The sequence below is a fragment of the Larimichthys crocea genome, chromosome XII (assembly GCF_000972845.2).
Source record: "Larimichthys crocea isolate SSNF chromosome XII, L_crocea_2.0, whole genome shotgun sequence".
NCBI lineage: Eukaryota > Metazoa > Chordata > Actinopteri > Sciaenidae > Larimichthys > Larimichthys crocea.
Window position 1 is genome coordinate 6,326,826 of NC_040022.1, and position 19,956 is coordinate 6,346,781.

Consider the following 19,956-nt stretch of genomic DNA (forward strand, 5'->3'; position numbering starts at 1 on the left):
CAGAAATGCACAAAAGTTGGAATTATGGGCCAATAAAGCTGTTTAAGTACTTACGTACGACAGTTAAAGTGCCTACATCCACCAATGATGAAAAACAAGACTTGTGTTTAAATTAATTTATTTCCATTGCATACAAACACACACATTCTGTGCCAATCTTCAATTATTTACAAAACATTTACACACTTATAAAATAGTGCACTGTCTCAGACACACAAGGATAAATATGTATATATATATATAAAGAAATGTATACAAGTGATAATTGGCACATCCAGGAGACAGGCTCTATCACCAGCGTTGCATGTTTCCTATCAAACTGGCCATTAAAACAGGCACTTTTTGCAAGTGCAGCTTTGACAAATAGAAAGTACTTAGCTACAATATAAATCCCTTGAAAAATACCCAGAACCAGGGATCCAGCCCCTTTAGTCATACAAGACTTATATCTCTAAAAAATAATCACATTCGAAAAAATATCTGGTAGCCCCCGAAAGCCCACATTCATTATATACTTTTGATTTAAGAGGAAAATTGGTGGTAAACTTGACACAAACTTTAGTGCAATTAGCAATGTAAGAAGCTTAAATTTAAGACTACGGGATGATTTCTGCAGCATAAAAAAGTCAATGGGAAAACAGTAGGAGAAATATACTGAGCAACGACGACATCTACTGGTTATAATCAGAACCAGTTAGCTTTTTCATGATGCTCACAACAACTTGTTCAAATGTTTTTTTTGCTCATATGAATGAAACTCTTTGGTTGCTGTTTTCATTTGTGATTGATGATAAAGTTCAAACATGTTTAAATAACCTGCTGAGGAAATGTGCCTGTAGTCCTGGATCGTCAAATCAGTGACTTCTTTTTGATCCCATGTTCCTCATTCCTGCGTCCAAAGCTGGCCTGATGTTTTTCAGTTTTTCTTGTTGTCTTGTGGTAAGAAATAGGGGTTCTCATGTCCTTGTACCAGATAGGAGTAACGGGATGGAGTTTTACCTTTGAAGGTTCCCATTCCTTCTGGGTTGAGATCGTATGAGCCCGTCTGTAATGTCAGCGAAAGCAGTCAGTGTATTAGTGTCTTTCAAATATCGAGGTTTGACACATTCGCACACACAAACAGCCACAAAGGCGGAAGCACACATACACCAGCAACCGCAGTCACTGGTGTGCAGTGAAAATAAAACATTACTACTCCCAAACTAGCGTCAGCTCAGCTTCTTTGAACTGTCAATCATTAGACTTAGCACTGAAGATGAAAGCGCATGGCTTTCCACAACAATCAGCGATATCTCCTAAAGCTTCCCATCACCCGAAAACCCTTTCACCGTGATTCTCACTGTGGTCTGTCTAAATAATTAGCAGGGGGCATCAAGGAAAATCAGTATGTCAAAGCAAAGCCATGCCTTACCTTTCCCCATCCTTTCTGCTTCGGATGAAAACCCTAAAGCAACACACTGGGAGTCAGGCAAAGCAGGGAGCATGGGAGGGAGCTATGTGCTAGCACTGTATATACATTCTGGATGATTGGGTTAAACATACTGGTGTGCATTGGGTTAAAAACACATCATTAAAGCACCTGATCTGTATCTGAAATTATACAAGATGTACCCAGTGAGCATGGATTTGTAGGATTCAAATAACGTCCAAGTCTGGGGTTAAAAAAAAGCTGCAATTAGTAGAAAAGCATTGTGTTTTTGTGAAAGGATTTTGCTACAGTATATATGTCTAAAACATTCACTTTTCTACCAAATGTAGCCAGTTTTTAACCTCGACCTGGATTATTTTTCACCTGCAGATGACTACATCCATGCTTACTGAATGTGTTTGAGGTTAACCAGCAAATGCAATCTGGATGCAAGAACGTTGTGCAACATTGAACAAACTCAAGGCACGCAAAGGCTGTTAGTTTGAGGATTATCTGTAAGTTATTCAGACGTTAGAGGAACATGTGAAAAACTCACCGATCCGTTGGTTTGCTTTTTGTCTACCAGAACATGAGTGCTGCCTCCCTCTGTCATCTCTATGGGAGGAGACGCGTCCCAGTTAGTGGAAGCACGGGGGATGGGAGTGATGCCAGTGGTCCAGGGCTGGTCGACTCCACCTGAGGAGTATGGACTTCTGCTGTGGTTTGGCTTGCTCTCTGAGCAACTCCTCCTGGTGTACAGAGAACAGAGTAAGTTAAACAACTAAACTTTAACCCTAGTTTTATGCCTTTTGACCTGCAAATAACCAAAGCCACATTTACAGTAATACCATATCAGTTGATGAAATATAGAATCAATAAAAATAAGTCAGTATTAATGTTGGTAAAGTTCTGAGAGTCTCACCAGCAACAGAATATGAGCAAAGACAGGACCAGGATGAGAAGGATTCCTCCCAGTACGCAGGAGATGACCACCACTGCCAGCAGAGCCGCTGTAAACACACACATAGAGACATATTTAGATCTCCGTAAGGCAGCACATAACTGGTGCGACTGCTACTGCTTCATTTTTGCCTTTGAAATCGTGTGACTCACAATCATTGCAGTTGAAGCCACTGTATCCAAATGCGCATCTGAAAGACAAAACAGAGAAGTTCAACACAATATTTGTATTTCAAGACTGTTCTGTAGAATATTATCAGAGTTTAACACTGAATCCACATGGGGGAGCCAACTTCACATCATGTACACAATGAAACACAGGCAACTTGCACCTGACATGAAAAAATTACTCTGCAAACTAAATTGAAAATGTGGGTACTCACGGTTGACACCTATCTGCCACTGCCATCTGCCCACTTGGACACGCTACAAAGAGAAACACAATCATTTAAACACACAAAGTTTTACACACTCAACTGGGAACAAGCTACAGTTAGAGACTCAGTCATGGTAGATGAAGTACTGTACGTACAGTACGCCTGGTTGCACATGCAATGAAAACATGAGCACAATGAGAGCCTCTGCCATCTGCAGGCCGCATGATGACCATTACAAACATGCACATAATTGTACATTATGTTTTTTTCTTGAGAAAAGAACTGTATGCAACATTTGGATGAACGTCTTGTTCTTTATTAGCTCTTCCTATAGCTGATCTCCTTGGTCACAAGACTCCAGAGAGAGAGAAAGCTGTGATTCTTCCACGTGTTTCCAGGGAAACAACCTCACTAAAAAGAAATAAATTAGAGAGATAAATGAAGTAAGGGCCAAGGGTCGGCACTGAGAAAAGGCTACAGCTCTTGACCTTGTCTTCGAGTTTCACTCCCTGTTGTGTCTCCCCCCTCATTCTCACACACAAGTATTTCACTGAGGATAAGAAGGTTTTGTTAAAGCGCACTTAACTGTAGATCAGCTGGGAAAACTGAACTTGAGCTTGTCTCAGACGCTGCGGGTCGTCAGCCTTTTTAAGTCTATACATGAGACTTTTATAATCTTTTATGGCTGCACAACATTGTAAAGATTACTCATTTTAGAGTATATAAGTAAAGAATATTAATTAGTTGTTTTTACCTCTGCAGCTACTGTTGGAGTACACGATAGAGATGTAGCCTTCTTTACAGGTACAAAAAGCCCGGCCATCCGTAGCTGTGCATATCGTAGTGGAGTCATCACAAGCCAACGGCCTCGTCGTACACACGCTTGTACCTAAGACAGAGAGGACATAAAATGTATGAGAAAAAACATCTTCAAATAATGTAACCAGTGGCTCATATGTATAAATCGAGCAGTACTTACCTGTAAATGTAGCATCAGACAGTATTGAATTATTTGAGTTGGTTATAGCGTCTTTAATGGACTGATCAACAGAGAATTGGGTTGCGTTGGTGTCTCTAAAAATGTTGTTCACAGTGGCTAGCACACTTCCCCGTCTAGAGATTTATAAAGGAGCACATAAAAAGTTTTTAAAATCTCTCTTTTACAAGAGAATATGTTTCTGATGTAGGAGAGAGAGAAATACTCACTCAAGTTGCAAAACTTCAGACCGTATATACCCAGGCTGATCTTTGAGGATATTTTCGAGCTATGGAACAGAATAATCAGTTGGTTTACTGACAGACAAAGAGAGAATTTATTATAATTATTCAACATGCTTCGTGAGGTCAAAACCCACCGCTGCTGAGATGTCAGCTGCTGTTTGCTGGAATATTGCGGAGGACCTGTTGCTCATTCCGTTTTGAAATTGCAAGGAATTGATATGTAGCTGGCCTGGGAACACTTGGGCTGATGGAAGAAGAAGAGCGGAGAATATAAACCACCACCACCCTTCTGTTATCATTATTTCTCATCTACCCAAAGATGAAATGTCGATTTAATCTTACCTGGTTCACACCTTCCGTTCAGCAGGAAGCTACCAGAGAGACACTGGCAAGTTCCATTAAGACACACGCTTTCAAGTGGGCACGGGATGGTAGGACACACTGAAAAAATAATAATAATAATAATAATTTTTCCCTAATGTAAGCTGCATATTTAAACAAAAATAGAGACTCAATAGGAGAAAGATACAAACCTATGACTGGCGCTGCTGTGGTGAAGTTGGTGGTCGTGATGTCTGTTGGTCGCATGGTGGTGACAGTGATGGTGGTGGATGAGGCTGTTGTATTGCCACTAGTGGAGGTAGCTGTAGTATGCCTGCTGGTCACTGTAACGTCAAAACATATGACATTTAAATACAGACCACAGACTTCAGTTACATACAGCACATTTCCCTGTTTAAAGCTCACCTGCATGTTAATATCATTACATATTCTGTATTGTTATCAACACTCATTCTGTTAGTCCTACCTCCCGAGGTTGTTGTTGAGGGGTTAGGGGTAGTGGTATTTCCAGTGGGGGATACAGTGCTACTGCCTGGGGAGGTGGAGGGAGGGAGAGAGCTTGAGGTGGAGGGAGGTGAGGAGGGTGAGGGTCCAGTTGTGAGTGTTATATTGGTGGTGGTAGTGGAGGACGAGGGTGTGGTAGTGGACGTGGGACTCTCATGTGTGGTGTTAGTAGAGTTTGTTAGTATAGTTGTAGTTAGTACAGTTGTAGAGATTTCTGGAGTTGCTGTACTTGTACTGGTTTGTGTGGTCACCGGAGTTGGGGTTGTTGTGATGTTGTTCGGCTGTGATGTGGTTGTAATCAAGGTTGTATTGTTGGTCTGTGCTGTTGGTGTGATTGTAGTCATGATATTGCTTGTGGTTGGTGGAGTTGTAGTCATATTGTTGTTTGTTGTTGGTGGAGTTGTAGTCATGTTGTTGTTTGTTGTTGTTGGAGTTGTAGTCATATTGTTGTTTGTGGTTGGTGGAGATGTAGTCATATTGTTGTTTGTTGTTGGTGGAGTTGTAGTCATGTTGTTGTTTGTGGTTGGTGGAGTTGTAGTCATGTTGTTGTTTGTTGTTGGTGGAGTTGTAGTCATGTTGTTTGTTGTTGGTGGAGATGTAGTCATATTGTTGTTTGTGGTTGGTGGAGATGTAGTCATGTTGTTGTTTGTGGTTGGTGGAGATGTAGTCATGTTGTTGTTTGTGGTTGGTGGAGATGTAGTCATGTTGTTGTTTGTGGTTGGTGGAGATGTAGTCATGTTGTTGTTTGTGGTTGGTGGAGATGTAGTCATGTTGTTGTTTGTGGTTGGTGGAGATGTAGTCATGTTGTTGTTTGTGGTTGGTGGAGATGTAGTCATGTTGTTGTTTGTGGTTGGTGGAGATGTAGTCATGTTGTTGTTTGTGGTTGGTGGAGATGTAGTCATGTTGTTGTTTGTGGTTGGTGGAGATGTAGTCATGTTGTTGTTTGTTGTTGGTGGAGTTGTAGTCATATTGTTGTTTGTGGTTGGTGGAGATGTAGTCATGTTGTTGTTTGTGGTTGGTGGAGATGTAGTCATGTTGTTGTTTGTTGTTGGTGGAGTTGTAGTCATATTGTTGTTTGTGGTTGGTGGAGATGTAGTCATGTTGTTGTTTGTGGTTGGTGGAGATGTAGTCATGTTGTTGTTTGTGGTTGGTGGAGATGTAGTCATGTTGTTGTTTGTGGTTGGTGGAGATGTAGTCATGTTGTTGTTTGTTGTTGGTGGAGATGTAGTCATGTTGTTGTTTGTGGTTGGTGGAGATGTAGTCATGTTGTTGTTTGTGGTTGGTGGAGATGTAGTCATGTTGTTGTTTGTGGTTGGTGGAGATGTAGTCATGTTGTTGTTTGTGGTTGGTGGAGATGTAGTCATGTTGTTGTTTGTGGTTGGTGGAGATGTAGTCATGTTGTTGTTTGTGGTTGGTGGAGATGTAGTCATGTTGTTGTTTGTGGTTGGTGGAGATGTAGTCATGTTGTTGTTTGTGGTTGGTGGAGATGTAGTCATGTTGTTGTTTGTTGTTGGTGGAGATGTAGTCATGTTGTTGTTTGTGGTTGGTGGAGATGTAGTCATGTTGTTGTTTGTTGTTGGTGGAGATGTAGTCATGTTGTTGTTTGTGGTTGGTGGAGATGTAGTCATGTTGTTGTTTGTGGTTGGTGGAGATGTAGTCATGTTGTTGTTTGTGGTTGGTGGAGATGTAGTCATGTTGTTGTTTGTGGTTGGTGGAGATGTAGTCATGTTGTTGTTTGTTGTTGGTGGAGATGTAGTCATATTGTTGTTTGTGGTTGGTGGAGATGTAGTCATGTTGTTGTTTGTGGTTGGTGGAGATGTAGTCATGTTGTTGTTTGTGGTTGGTGGAGATGTAGTCATGTTGTTGTTTGTTGTTGGTGGAGATGTAGTCATATTGTTGTTTGTGGTTGGTGGAGATGTAGTCATGTTGTTGTTTGTGGTTGGTGGAGATGTAGTCATGTTGTTGTTTGTGGTTGGTGGAGATGTAGTCATGTTGTTGTTTGTGGTTGGTGGAGATGTAGTCATGTTGTTGTTTGTGGTTGGTGGAGATGTAGTCATGTTGTTGTTTGTGGTTGGTGGAGATGTAGTCATGTTGTTGTTTGTGGTTGGTGGAGATGTAGTCATGTTGTTGTTTGTTGTTGGTGGAGATGTAGTCATATTGTTGTTTGTGGTTGGTGGAGATGTAGTCATGTTGTTGTTTGTGGTTGGTGGAGATGTAGTCATGTTGTTGTTTGTGGTTGGTGGAGATGTAGTCATGTTGTTGTTTGTTGTTGGTGGAGATGTAGTCATATTGTTGTTTGTGGTTGGTGGAGATGTAGTCATGTTGTTGTTTGTGGTTGGTGGAGATGTAGTCATGTTGTTGTTTGTGGTTGGTGGAGATGTAGTCATGTTGTTGTTTGTGGTTGGTGGAGATGTAGTCATGTTGTTGTTTGTTGTTGGTGGAGATGTAGTCATATTGTTGTTTGTGGTTGGTGGAGATGTAGTCATGTTGTTGTTTGTGGTTGGTGGAGATGTAGTCATGTTGTTGTTTGTGGTTGGTGGAGATGTAGTCATGTTGTTGTTTGTTGTTGGTGGAGATGTAGTCATATTGTTGTTTGTGGTTGGTGGAGATGTAGTCATGTTGTTGTTTGTGGTTGGTGGAGATGTAGTCATGTTGTTGTTTGTGGTTGGTGGAGATGTAGTCATGTTGTTGTTTGTTGTTGGTGGAGATGTAGTCATGTTGTTGTTTGTGGTTGGTGGAGATGTAGTCATGTTGTTGTTTGTGGTTGGTGGAGATGTAGTCATGTTGTTGTTTGTGGTTGGTGGAGATGTAGTCATGTTGTTGTTTGTTGTTGGTGGAGTTGTAGTCATATTGTTGTTTGTGGTTGGTGGAGATGTAGTCATGTTGTTGTTTGTGGTTGGTGGAGATGTAGTCATGTTGTTGTTTGTGGTTGGTGGAGATGTAGTCATGTTGTTGTTTGTTGTTGGTGGAGATGTAGTCATATTGTTGTTTGTGGTTGGTGGAGATGTAGTCATGTTGTTGTTTGTGGTTGGTGGAGATGTAGTCATGTTGTTGTTTGTGGTTGGTGGAGATGTAGTCATGTTGTTGTTTGTTGTTGGTGGAGATGTAGTCATGTTGTTGTTTGTGGTTGGTGGAGATGTAGTCATGTTGTTGTTTGTGGTTGGTGGAGATGTAGTCATGTTGTTGTTTGTGGTTGGTGGAGATGTAGTCATGTTGTTGTTTGTTGTTGGTGGAGTTGTAGTCATATTGTTGTTTGTGGTTGGTGGAGATGTAGTCATGTTGTTGTTTGTGGTTGGTGGAGATGTAGTCATGTTGTTGTTTGTGGTTGGTGGAGATGTAGTCATGTTGTTGTTTGTTGTTGGTGGAGATGTAGTCATGTTGTTGTTTGTGGTTGGTGGAGATGTAGTCATATTGTTGTTTGCCGTTGGTGGAGTTGTAGTCATGTTGTTGTTTGTGGTTGGTGGAGATGTAGTCATATTGTTGTTTGTTGTTGGTGGAGTTGTAGTCATATTGTTGTTTGTGGTTGGTGGAGATGTAGTCATATTGTTGTTTGTGGTTGGTGGAGATGTAGTCATATTGTTGTTTGTGGTTGGTGGAGATGTAGTCATGTTGTTGTTTGTTGTTGGTGGAGTTGTAGTCATATTGTTGTTTGTGGTTGGTGGAGATGTAGTCATGTTGTTGTTTGTGGTTGGTGGAGATGTAGTCATGTTGTTGTTTGTGGTTGGTGGAGATGTAGTCATGTTGTTGTTTGTTGTTGGTGGAGATGTAGTCATGTTGTTGTTTGTGGTTGGTGGAGATGTAGTCATGTTGTTGTTTGTGGTTGGTGGAGATGTAGTCATGTTGTTGTTTGTTGTTGGTGGAGATGTAGTCATGTTGTTGTTTGTTGCTGGTGGAGTTGTAGTCATGTTGTTGCTTGTGGCTGGTGGAGTTGTAGTCATGTTGCTTGCCATTGGTGCAGTTGTAGTCATGTTGTTGTTTGTGGTTGGAGTAGTTGTATAGGTGTCATTACTTGTTGTTGTTGAAGTTGTAGTTGTGTCGTTGCTTGTGGTTGGTGGAGTTGTAGTCCTGTTGTTACTTGTGGTTGGTGGAGTTGTAGTCACATTGTTGCTTGTGGTTGGTGGAGTTGTAGTCATGTTGTTGCTTGTGGTTGGTGGAGTTGTAATCGTGCCATTGCTCGTGGTTGGTGGAGTTGTAGTTGCATTGTTGCTTGTGGTTGGTGGAGTTGTAGTTGCATTGTTGCTTGTGGTTGGTGGAGTTGTTGTCATGTTGTTGCTTGTGGTTGGTGGAGTTGTTGTCACGTTGTTTCTTGTGGTTGGTGGAGTTGTAGTCACGTTGTTGCTTGTGGTTGGTGGAGTTGTAGTTGTGCCATTGCTCGGAGTTGGTGGAGTTGTAGTTGCGTTGTTGCTTGTGGCTGGTGGAGTTGTAGTTGCATTGTTGCTTGTGGGTAGTGGAATTGTAGTTGCGTTGTTGCTTTTGTTTGGTGGAGTTGTAGTCATGTTGTTGCTTGTAGTTGGTGAAGTTGTAGTCACATTGTTTCTTGTGGTTGGTGGAGTTGTAGTCGTGCCATTGCTCGTGGTTGGTGGAATTGTAGTTGCATTGTTGCTTTTGTTTGGTGGAGTTGTAGTCATGTTGTTGCTTGTGGTTGGTGAAGTTGTAGTCACATTGTTGCTTGTGGTTGGTGGAGTTGTAGTCGTGCCATTGCTCATGGTTGGTGGAATTGTAGTTGCGTTGTTGCTTGTGGGTGGTGGAATTGTAGTTGTGTTGTTGATTATGGTTGGTGGAGTAGTAGTTGTACTTGTTGTTTCATTGCTGGCTGCTGGAGCAGGTGTTGTGGTTGTATTTGTAGTCTCATTAGTGTTGCTGGGCAGTGTTGTATCAGTGTGTGGAGCTGATGTAGACTCAGTAACAGTGCTGTTTTCTGTGGTTGTAGTATTGGATGGTGGTAAAGTTGTAGCACTGCTGTTTGTGTTGTTTGCTGTTATTCCTAAAGTCAAAACAAAAGCACAAAAAATAGTGAGCTCATCATCTTCCTCCTATCACACCTGTCATCCTATAAAGTCGATAAAGTGAACGTGTGCCTATTTACACATTAAGCAGACATTCATTTGAAGTTGTGTTTGTGTCCAACAGATAAATGTGAGTCAAATTTTCACTCCCTTCTTTTTCTGTTTTTAGTGACTCAACGCTCCACTCCTCCACACAGCTAATTGCTAACCTTATCCATCTACTGTTTGCTTCTGTGCAGGTAGCTTACTGGTGGTTTATCACAGCTTTTTCAGTGAAAACGTCTGCCCGATGCAGCTGGAAATAACGTTAGTGAGCCCTTAAAACTTATTAGCGAAAAGATGCTAAAATACTCAATAAAGCTGAGGGAAACTGCAGTCAGGTGATAATTCTCTGTGGGTTTATCACTACAAGCAACATCTTTCACATACATTAGTCATTTGATCCATAGTTAATGGATCCATTGTTACAAATATGGACTGGAGCAGATCTAAGATGTGTAATGACCACATCATAGCTTACCATCTTAATTGGGCTTAAGAAATAATGCATAAATTAGCAAATATTTCCATGTTAATGCACTTGTATTCACCACTTCAAAATGTTCAAAATGTAATTAGATCATCTACTGTTTACAGGAAATGTGTGTTAGCATTATGTTTATTGTTTCATGTAATATTAAAAATTTAAATAAATATATGTGGACAACCCGCACAATGACAGGAAATAATTACAGAAATTATTATTTTTAAGTAGAATAGTTCTGTTAGTCTTTATTTTTCAAGATGGCTGTATTATTATTCAACTTTATTATCTTTAGTAAACTATAGTTCCCATACTGGGAGACGAACCCGGGCTGGATGAAAACCAGGAATCCTAACCACTAGACCTTATGGGACCAACAACAAAGTGTTATTTTATTTGTTTCATCACACTTATAAAATCATAAAGGAGCATTGATTTAATAGCTCTTCGTATGACTCCACACTATAAGCAGACTGAAGGAGCAGCAGGCATTTAAGGTGCAATCACAGAAGCCAACAAGGTTGTGCCTTAAAAACATTTAACATGAAGTGCGTAAAAAGTGGACAAAAGCTTTGACTCAGCAGTTAAGAGTTGTTTACATCACCAAGATTTGTCAGTTACCGCCAACAAGTGCCTGCCAGCTTCATTTGACCATCTTAAAGAAAAGAGCTGTGTCCTATTTGTTCAGTGTGCTGTCGTGACGCCTGTTCCCATTTAGCCCTCTCCCACTTGCGGCTTTGTGTTTATGGGGTAACGGAGGAAGCCAGAGGGCAGCTTGAGGAGCGGTACAAGCAGTAGGAGGTCTTTGATAATGGCTTAGTCTGTTTACCTCAACTCCTCATCTGTATGCATTGAATGATAACATTTCAAGCCTCTTTTTAGCAACCAGAGATTGAATGTACTTCTGAGAACCAGACGTGTGGACGCCTTACACAAACAGTTTTCTCCGGTAAGTCACGTCAGAAGCACAAGGAAGTGGTGAGAAAACCAGGACTAATATCAGATCCTGAGGGTGATTTGATTATTTTCTTTGTGTACAAAGCCCTACGTGAGCTCAACTCTTTATCGCTTGGTTACCAAGACTCATTTAGAGATGAAAAACTACAAGCTACACACCCTGTTACAGCACACTTTTATGGATGTGCACGCCTAAACCCACCTCAGAAACTATTATTAAGGTAGTGGAAAAAGACATTAAGCAATCAACGATGATAGACGAGGAAGTGATGGGTGGGAAAGACATATATGTGACATATATTGTCTCAGGTGCCTTTTTTATTGGTCATAAAGTAAAGGTGTGGCTGAGTTAAGCACGGTTCGATCTATATGTGAAGCAGCGTATGAGATCATTGCTGTAAAACATGTATGCATCAATTTGCGACGGGCTCATCCAGATCAAGACTTAAGGGCAATGCACTAATCCTACTAGATGACCAGAGATCAAGATTAATGAAAAACCTCTTAAATGAGATCCAGTCTTGATTAGCTCTGTTACATCCTCTGCGTTAGTAGAATATCTATTGCAAGGACTTGTGTGTCTTTCCGTGAATTACCGAGTTGGAGGTTAAGCTTTTCAAAGGCCAAAGTTTTATCAGCTCATATCAGAAATCACAGCATTTCTCAGATTCCTATTGTTTTGTAGAAACCGTGCAGCCAGTTTCAGTTTACAATCCTGTAGATTAGCCAGGTGCATGTGACTCCTACCACTACATTTGCTGGGTGTCATGTCAGTGTCAGAGACAGCAGGTAGATTTGAGAGCTACAGGCGGTTAATAAACATCTTAATACAGCTCTTAATGATCAACTCAGGTAACCAAGTGTAGAAATAAAAGAGTGATGGTGTGAACTCTGTCATACACTGTCAGCTGTGTGTGAGCTTTCAACACCGTTCTATAGTATATTACACAATAGAGTATCGTCAGAATGCAAAGGTTACAGTGCATCACTCTCTCTTGATGAATGAAACATTAAAACTAATCAATGCAAGATGAATGACTGAACTCTTTAGTAATCATAAATACTTAACAGGGTCAGTGTTTAAAAGAAGTTATCAGAGATACTGACTTGCGTGTACATTTACATTTAGTCATTTAGCTGACGCTTTTATCCAAAGCGATTTACAGAAAAGGGAACAATCAAGATATAGTGCAATAATAAGTGTTAAGAAGCAATAAGTGCTAGAGACAATTCTTAAGGAGTAGATTTGTCATGTAGCGCTAACTTCATCAGGTCTAAATTTTACACGCAAATCTAATGGTGTACCTAACTTGCTCACAGCTGCACGTGTTGAGTGCTAATTAGAAAATGTCACCATGCATCAAATGCAGCCTCACGGCTATAGATTCTTGTTTTAGCTTGCCAGTTAGCTATCTCTCAAACAGTAAGCTACTTAGAAAACTACAATTCCATGACACAAAGCTCTAAACTCACATTTGACTGACACTCCATGCTTCGGCCATGGCCTTTTAAAATCAGTTATTTAATAATAATAAAAATCATTATTATTTTATTGTTGCTTAAGTGATAAGATCACTACAGCGCATCACAGTCATAAATTCAACTGATGAAATTACTATTTTGTTTGAGTGCTATGTTCACATTAATTATTTGGGATATTGTGTTGTGGAACTTCAAGCATCATGGAGGTGAACTTTAGGGGTCAGGTCACCCAGATTATTATAATTATTAACAAACATATTACTCCAACTGATTGTCAAAAGTTTCCAACCTTGATTTGGTGATCTGAGGGTGTTGGGCTGGTCCTTTATCTAAATTAATGAATGCCAGATTTGATAACCAGGACATCAAGGCATACTTCAGTTTGAACATTTGGTAAATGTCTTGGCAGCAGTAATCAGTTATGAAATCAACAGTGCCGTAATCTTGGAACTACTGTCCTCCTTTTCACCTAATGCTACGACAAATACGATCATTACAGGTAGAGGACAAAGAGAGGAAGAAAGGCTTTTGTTTGGAGGAGTTACCCAACCGTTCTTTATGCAGTCTCACCTGTCAGTGCTGCCAGTACAGTAGAAAACAAATATGAAAAGGGTTTGTTTGGGAATGATGGCAAGTTTTCTAGATTGTTGTGATAAGAAATGTTGATATGAGATTGAGCACCATAGTCATTTACAGTAAGTCTGCAATGCTACGCTGACCTTGTAAAGGCTCAGTTTTTCATATGTGCCCTTCACATTCAGATTATGTTCTGATGGAGAGATGCTGAAGCCAAAACATAAAAATTACTGGAAGGCTAAGGTGTTTCTGCTATCACCAAGTCCTAAATGACACAGATAAAGATACAGAGAGAAGGTTATGGTCACACCATACAAACAAAGACTATTTCTATACATGGGGAAGTGATGTATAGGAAAGGGAAATTGTGACAGAGAAGAACTCAGACAAACAAACACAGTGGTTCTCCTTCCATTATCATTTTCACTGTGATGATTGATTCCACCAAAGTTCAGCGCTGCTTCTCTATTTCCATTTATTTGAAAATGTCAACCACAAATGAAAGTTCACAGACAGTTTATGACGCCCCAGTCAAAGATCGATACAACAATAGCTGCAACAATGTCATGCATGTTTAAACTTCACCACAGACCACGGCATTTATTAAAGTACATGTTAGCAGCTTGACGTCTTTGTATTTGTGTCGCTGTCGAGGCTGCTAGTCAATTTTCTAGGTCTGCTTACCCACACTGGATACTTACATGATGCCCATGTCAGACAGTGATTTAGAGCAATACACTTGAAATAGTGGAGCAATTAAGAGCACACTCTGCCTTGCACGCCTAACAGGGAGCCTTGTCTCTGAGGATTTAACCTACAGCCGGATAATCCCCTGCAGACACAAAAGGGATGACTGGGTCAGGCAGGGTGACAAGTGGGTCTAAGGTCGGGGCCTGCGAGCACACACTCAGGAGGATGTGGATAAGAAGGTCCGGCTTTACCCACTGAGTCCTCTCCACTAACTAAGAACGCCTGCTACTCGGTTTGAGAAACTATCACTGTACTGGAGCCACTCAAAAGCCGCCACGCCTCTCCACCTCTATATTTCCCAACATAGAAAATCAAACAAGTGCAGTGTGGGAGTGTATCTGTTGCCAAGGAGACGAGTGCTTCCAGCTGTCAAAGCTTCATCTCATTTCAGATCACTAACAGTAGCAGAAACAGAGAGAGACGGAGACAGATTTTAGTGTTGATGCTTGTGATTACACTTTTTATAATTTATTTTATACAACAGCACTCCTGTGAAGTACCTGCTCCTAAAATCCAGTCCCTCTATTGCACAACCTTGACTTCCTGTCCAAATTGCCTCTCACTATGAATAAATCTCTGTCCGTATTAATTACACACCAGAAGGAATCCCGAGCAGCCCAGAGAGCTGCACACGATCATTTCCCTGGTTTCTCAGTGCCGCCATGAAATATTTCCAGTTTATTCTCGGGATGAAGGGAAAGCACGTTCCTGAAATAGTTCTTTATCACATCCAGCGGCACTGCAAGAAAGACGGACCTGATTAAAGAGTGCACACAGAGCAGGAGACGAACTGACAGGTCGTGACCCAACAGTCAGGAAAAGCCTGAGGCCAAAAGGCAGCATCTCATTAGGAGACAGAGGAGTCATGTGGAGAGCTGACCTACAGTGATGTGTGTGTGTGTGTGTGTGTGTGTGTGTGTGTAGTGATTTCTTCCTTTGAGAAATCATGCAGTATGACATCTGAAACAAGCTGATTAAAGACAAAAATGCTGGAGGCATGCTGCACTACAGCTCACTGTTTACTGGTCACACTTTGGGCCCCGCTAATGAGAGTGATCGTGTCTTACATTCTGCTTTACGACCTCCTGGTATTTAAAGGTGGCCATCACCGCGTCACAAAACTTTCATGGTGCACCAACAGATACACACAGCTCATTTTCCTTTGCTAGGAGAAAACCAGGCCTGAGGACTGCCACTTCAAAGCCACACAGCTGACGCCGGGTCACAAGGATCAGCCTCACAGGACTGAGAGGAAGCTTTTCTTTTACTGAGCAACAGTCTGTCAGCCTGCTGAGTGTCTCATGTCAACAGGCCTCATCAGAAGACACACTGAGGCCTCGCACAGTGGAGGTGGAGAGCTGGGCAGTATGTTAATATCCAAATATTAGTCAAAATATACGTTTCTCAATCTGAATATTTACACTGAGTAATTATACATCATATTTTATAAAGTAATCATACAGTATGTTTTTTATGTTAAATCTTAATCTGTAAGCTGTGTGTCTTTTTTAGAGTGGAAAGTTATTATTATATTATTATCTAATTATTGTATATTTTATAAGTCTGCAATTTCTTCATTATGTTCTATTTGGTAATATTTATAAAGGAAATAGACATAAGGTTCTGTTACTTCAGTCACTTTGATGAGCGTTTACAGCGCAGAAGGATTTCACTGAAACAACTACTCCTTTCAGCGGAACAAATTATCAGGATGTCTTAGAAAATGATTAAATTAGTAAACACTTGTGTAACTCCTTCATTATCATCCAGTGTGCAGGGTGCAGTGTGTAGGGTTTAGTGACATCTAGCAGGGTAATTACTGATGGCCCACTTTCTTTTAGCGTGAAAAGAAAACTATGGTGGCTGCAAAACCTATTGTACAAACATGGGACATGGTGGAAACCAAAGTAGTAAACCATAAAAGTCAACACACCTGCCCTTTAAAAGATTACATGTCTGCCAAAAAATCTGTAATAAGTAACTGATCTATAAAAACTAGAACAATTGTGTTTAGTTTTAACAGATGAGTAATAAAGGTGGTAACATTAATATCTTTGACTAGACTGTCACACTAACTTGGCTGACACGGAGGCTCTATCTGTTGCTGACGAGTCAGACTTGATGCCTGACACATGTGTTGTGCAGACCAACACACACACAAAATCTCACGCCATGGTTACTATTACACAAGGACACACTGAGTAGCACAGTAGCCAAGAAGCTGATCAGATATCTAATCTGTATTTATTTCAGCTGATTATGTCATACTTTCTTCATCAGACGGTCTTTAATTCAAGCGGCGTCATCGACAGGAGGAGGCAGGCAGAAATGCGTTCTCTGCATCAGAGCAAACAGAGCTCTTATACTGTAACTCCGAGGTAACAGATGGCTCCCTGGAGCCGAGCTCACTCGCAGGGCCTCTGCACATATCATATCCAATTAAAGCTCCGCCAGCACATGCTTTCCAATTACAGAGTGAGATTTACTGCTCTGGAGCAGGTCTAATCCAACAGGATAGAGCAGGGACGCAGTGAAACAGAGAGAAGAGAAACAGCAGAGGAAACAGCAACAAGTGTGCTGTTTGAAAGTGCGTCAAATGAGGAAGACCAGATCGATTATCGAGAGACAAGGAGGAACACACAAATTACGCTGATTAATCTCGAGAACCTCAAAAACCCAGAATAATCACTAAAAACAAGTGTGCATGAGCCTAGAGCTGCAAGGAATGGTCGATTAATTGATTTGTCCAAATATTCTCTGATTGCAGCCTTTCAGATGTAAGAATTCAGAGCAGTAAATTGAATATTTTAAGGTTTCAGACTGTTAGTCACACAAAACAAGCAAATGTAACACATCACGGCAGCCTCTTTTAACATTTCATAGATTAAGCAATTCATCTAATATAATAGTAATGAAGATAATGGTTAGTTGCAGCCCTATATGAGTCGCTTTACATTCTTACAACTGTCTGTTAACTACCTTGCATGCTCTGGTAATGATCTAATGATGACTAGCCAGCCAAGCATGACACATGTTGAGGAGATGTGGTAAACTGCATGTGGTCGGAGAGCGGTAGCAGAGAGAGCAGAGGCAGGCATTTAACGTGCTACACTCCTCTCCCTGGAAGATTTCTTACAGAGGGCACAAGAAAATGTGGCGCCAGACTGAGAGGAGGAGGATCACGACCCTCGGGAGGTCTTTTCATCTGAACCTCTTTACTGCTACTTCAGACACACTCAGTCATGCCCCCAAACTGGAGCGTCCACCGCCTCCCAGTCTTCCTCAAGCTCCCTCCAACTCTGTTTCTATACAAGTAAACACATGACAGGAAGCGAAATACGCAAAGCAGCCTGCAGGCATGCAATGAGGCTCCGGCACATGACAGTGACTGACTTTCAGTCTTTATATGGGAACCTAGAATCACAGGGATGCACTTCAGAACTGTCCAAAATAATACTAATTTTAAAAAAGGGTGACCAATGGATTTAACTGTAGCAAAGCTTAGCCGGTCTGTACAGTGTACTCATCAAAATTCCTCAGGGCAGCTTCACCACAATGTCGAGGGGGTCTGCTTATGAACACACAGACTAAACTTTGTGTGTGGAGTGTGCTGTGCTTCAGGGGGCTGGCAGTTGTTTGACCCAAGCCTCCTCGCTGGCGTCTGTCCACCCCCAGAGAGAGCTTTGAGTCACACCGAAGGAGCAGTGAGTCAGTTTGGGGGAAAACCCCATGAAAATGTTGAAATAGAAAAAGAAACTTGAAAAAATAGGATATTTTAATTAAGACAAAACAATAGCTGCTTGTAGTATTCCCTAACATGTGTGCATCTTGATGTATTTTTTATGATTCACTCCTCATCTTGAATTCTGTTTGGTTGTTGTTAGCGGGTGTACCTTCTGAAAAACAAAGTGTTATTTGTTCATAGGCTTTCCGGATCTTATTTTAATATCAGACAGGTTCTGTAAACAAAGATAATCAATAATAAGTCCTTGACTTTATTGTTCTGTTCCCGACAATGTCTAATATGTATGCCAATAAACCAAAGCCAAAACAAATTGAAAATACTGTGTATCTGTGTATATAACCAAAATATATTGGTTTTTAAATATAATACATTGAATCCAACTTAATATGTGATGTTAAAAAAATAAATTATGTCTATATTAATTTCTATATTATGGATAGGTATTTGCAAGGAGCACTAAAGAAGGGTGTGATTCAGGATGTACCCTAAACTTTAGCAAATAATAGGATGAAACATGTATTTTGTACATGTACAAAACAAAGGTCATATATATGGATGAGATAGAAGTGCCAGATCTGACATAAAATACACATAATGATCTTTCATTGCTAATCAAATAAAATATATATTAGTTACAATAAGCTTTATCTCAATCAACTACAAGAGAAATGCTACTTATACCCTAAACAATCAGTACTAATATTCATTTAATATCTTAATAATACCGCTATACTCACAGGGGCATGTTTCTCCCTTTAACAAACACTTTTACTTGTGACACTTTGCTACATTTTACAGATATTACTTGTGTGCTTTTACTTAGTAACATTTTAATTGCAGGTCACAACATATTTAAGGTTATAAATAAGGATTCAATCTCAGCAGGCCGCAGTTAAACTATTAAAAAAAGTCACAATCCAAATCAAACCTCAGCAGAAATACACTTTACAAACAGTTTGATGAACTTCACTCACCTTTGACGGCAACTGCCAGCAGAAACACGACAGGCAGATATCTGAGAAACATGCTTCAAGTCGTTAAGAGGTCCCCTGTGCCGCCGGTGTAACGGAGAATATAACGGTGCCGTGCAGACGCTGCTGTCTCCGAGGTGTAGTCGCTGCTGGCTGCTACAGGTGGATCAGACTGAGAGCTGCAGCCTCTGACAGCATTAAAAGCTTTAGTCCCTCCCCCTAATTGGCCGCTCCTCCTGTCACTCATCATTACTGCCTCCACCCACCGCGAAGCAGTTCCCATAAACCTGTCATTAACAAGACAGAAGACCTACAGAACAATAAAAGTCTATTTTTAGAATAAAGTCTTTCTCAAGGAACTTTCAGCTCTGTCATTAGTCTCACATAAGTGAAATTTGTCTCAGCAAAGGTAGTCCACACACTAGGTATACACAACATAGATTACAAATGGGCAGGTAGCAGCAAATATGTTATATAAATAACAAGAGAGAGCAAATATTATGAAAGGAATATTCCCTGATGCAGTCAGGCTGTGTTCACTGGCTGACCTTTGAGACCTTCAATCCCAGCCTTTCTCCTTAAAGAACTTCCTTTCTATCACTGAGTAAACTAACAACTCCTGATGAAGTGACATTTCATGGAAATTTCATATTCTATTCAATGCATAATAAAAACAGAACCAGAGCAACTGATAAATTGCCGCATGTACCCATATAGTAAATGCAATGAATGCAGGAAGTTTGTGTTAAATGATCAATTGGGGTGAATTTTGAGCAGATTATTACTCATCGAGATGAGTTTCTCTGTTATTTTTGAGAACTTTTTATACAGTTCTGTCTGTATTATGTATTTATTTTTATTTATTTTGAAATATTTAACAAACAACCACACTTAATATATGCCTTGGCGTGCCACGGATTGCGTTCCAGTGGAGTAGGCTTTCACATGGAGGATGTTACTGGTTCCACATTTCCATTTCCATGTTTGCATTATAATTTCTATTGTTGTAGCCGCAATTATTTGAAATTATATACTATGCATCACAGCAAAACAAAGCCCCATTAAAATACTAAAAGACAGATAAGATTAACTATCATAATGTAATTCACTGTGGGGTTAGGGTACACGTGCTGG

The 19,956-nt window shown here is 40.5% G+C and overlaps 1 protein-coding gene across 3 annotated transcripts; it reads right to left on the minus strand.

Annotated features, from left to right (window-relative positions):
• Nucleotides 1-129: 129 nt before the first annotated feature.
• Nucleotides 130-18,979, minus strand: si:ch211-198m17.1 (uncharacterized protein PB18E9.04c). 3 transcript variants are annotated; one of them, XM_019272482.2, is made up of 15 exons: nt 18,826-18,979; nt 8,822-9,796; nt 4,775-4,840; nt 4,500-4,631; nt 4,309-4,407; nt 4,101-4,210; nt 3,952-4,010; nt 3,725-3,858; nt 3,500-3,634; nt 2,752-2,794; nt 2,522-2,559; nt 2,331-2,418; nt 1,965-2,157; nt 1,412-1,444; nt 130-1,045 (listed from the first exon to the last, which is right to left on the minus strand). In XM_019272482.2, exons 1-15 carry the CDS (start codon nt 18,875-18,877, stop codon nt 917-919), a joined length of 2,286 nt encoding a protein of 761 aa, XP_019128027.2. In that variant the 5' UTR covers nt 18,878-18,979; the 3' UTR covers nt 130-916. The 3 variants fall into 3 exon arrangements, with proteins under 3 accessions (XP_019128027.2, XP_019128029.2, XP_019128028.2); XM_019272484.2 differs by lacking the exon at nt 4,775-4,840; XM_019272483.2 differs by lacking the exon at nt 1,412-1,444.
• Between the last annotated feature and the right edge of the window lie 977 nt (nt 18,980-19,956).

Excerpts from the sequence above, each read along its gene's own strand:
- si:ch211-198m17.1 (XM_019272482.2), bottom strand. The coding sequence starts at position 18,877 with ATGTTTCTCAGATATCTGCCTGTCGTGTTTCTGCTGGCAGTTGCCGTC. Across the intron at positions 3,859-3,951 it reads TCTGAAGTTTTGCAACTTGA|ACGGGGAAGTGTGCTAGCCA; the intron begins GTGAGTATTTCT and ends ATAAATCTCTAG. Across the intron at positions 2,419-2,521 it reads TGGCTTCAACTGCAATGATT|CGGCTCTGCTGGCAGTGGTG; the intron begins GTGAGTCACACG and ends GTGTGTTTACAG.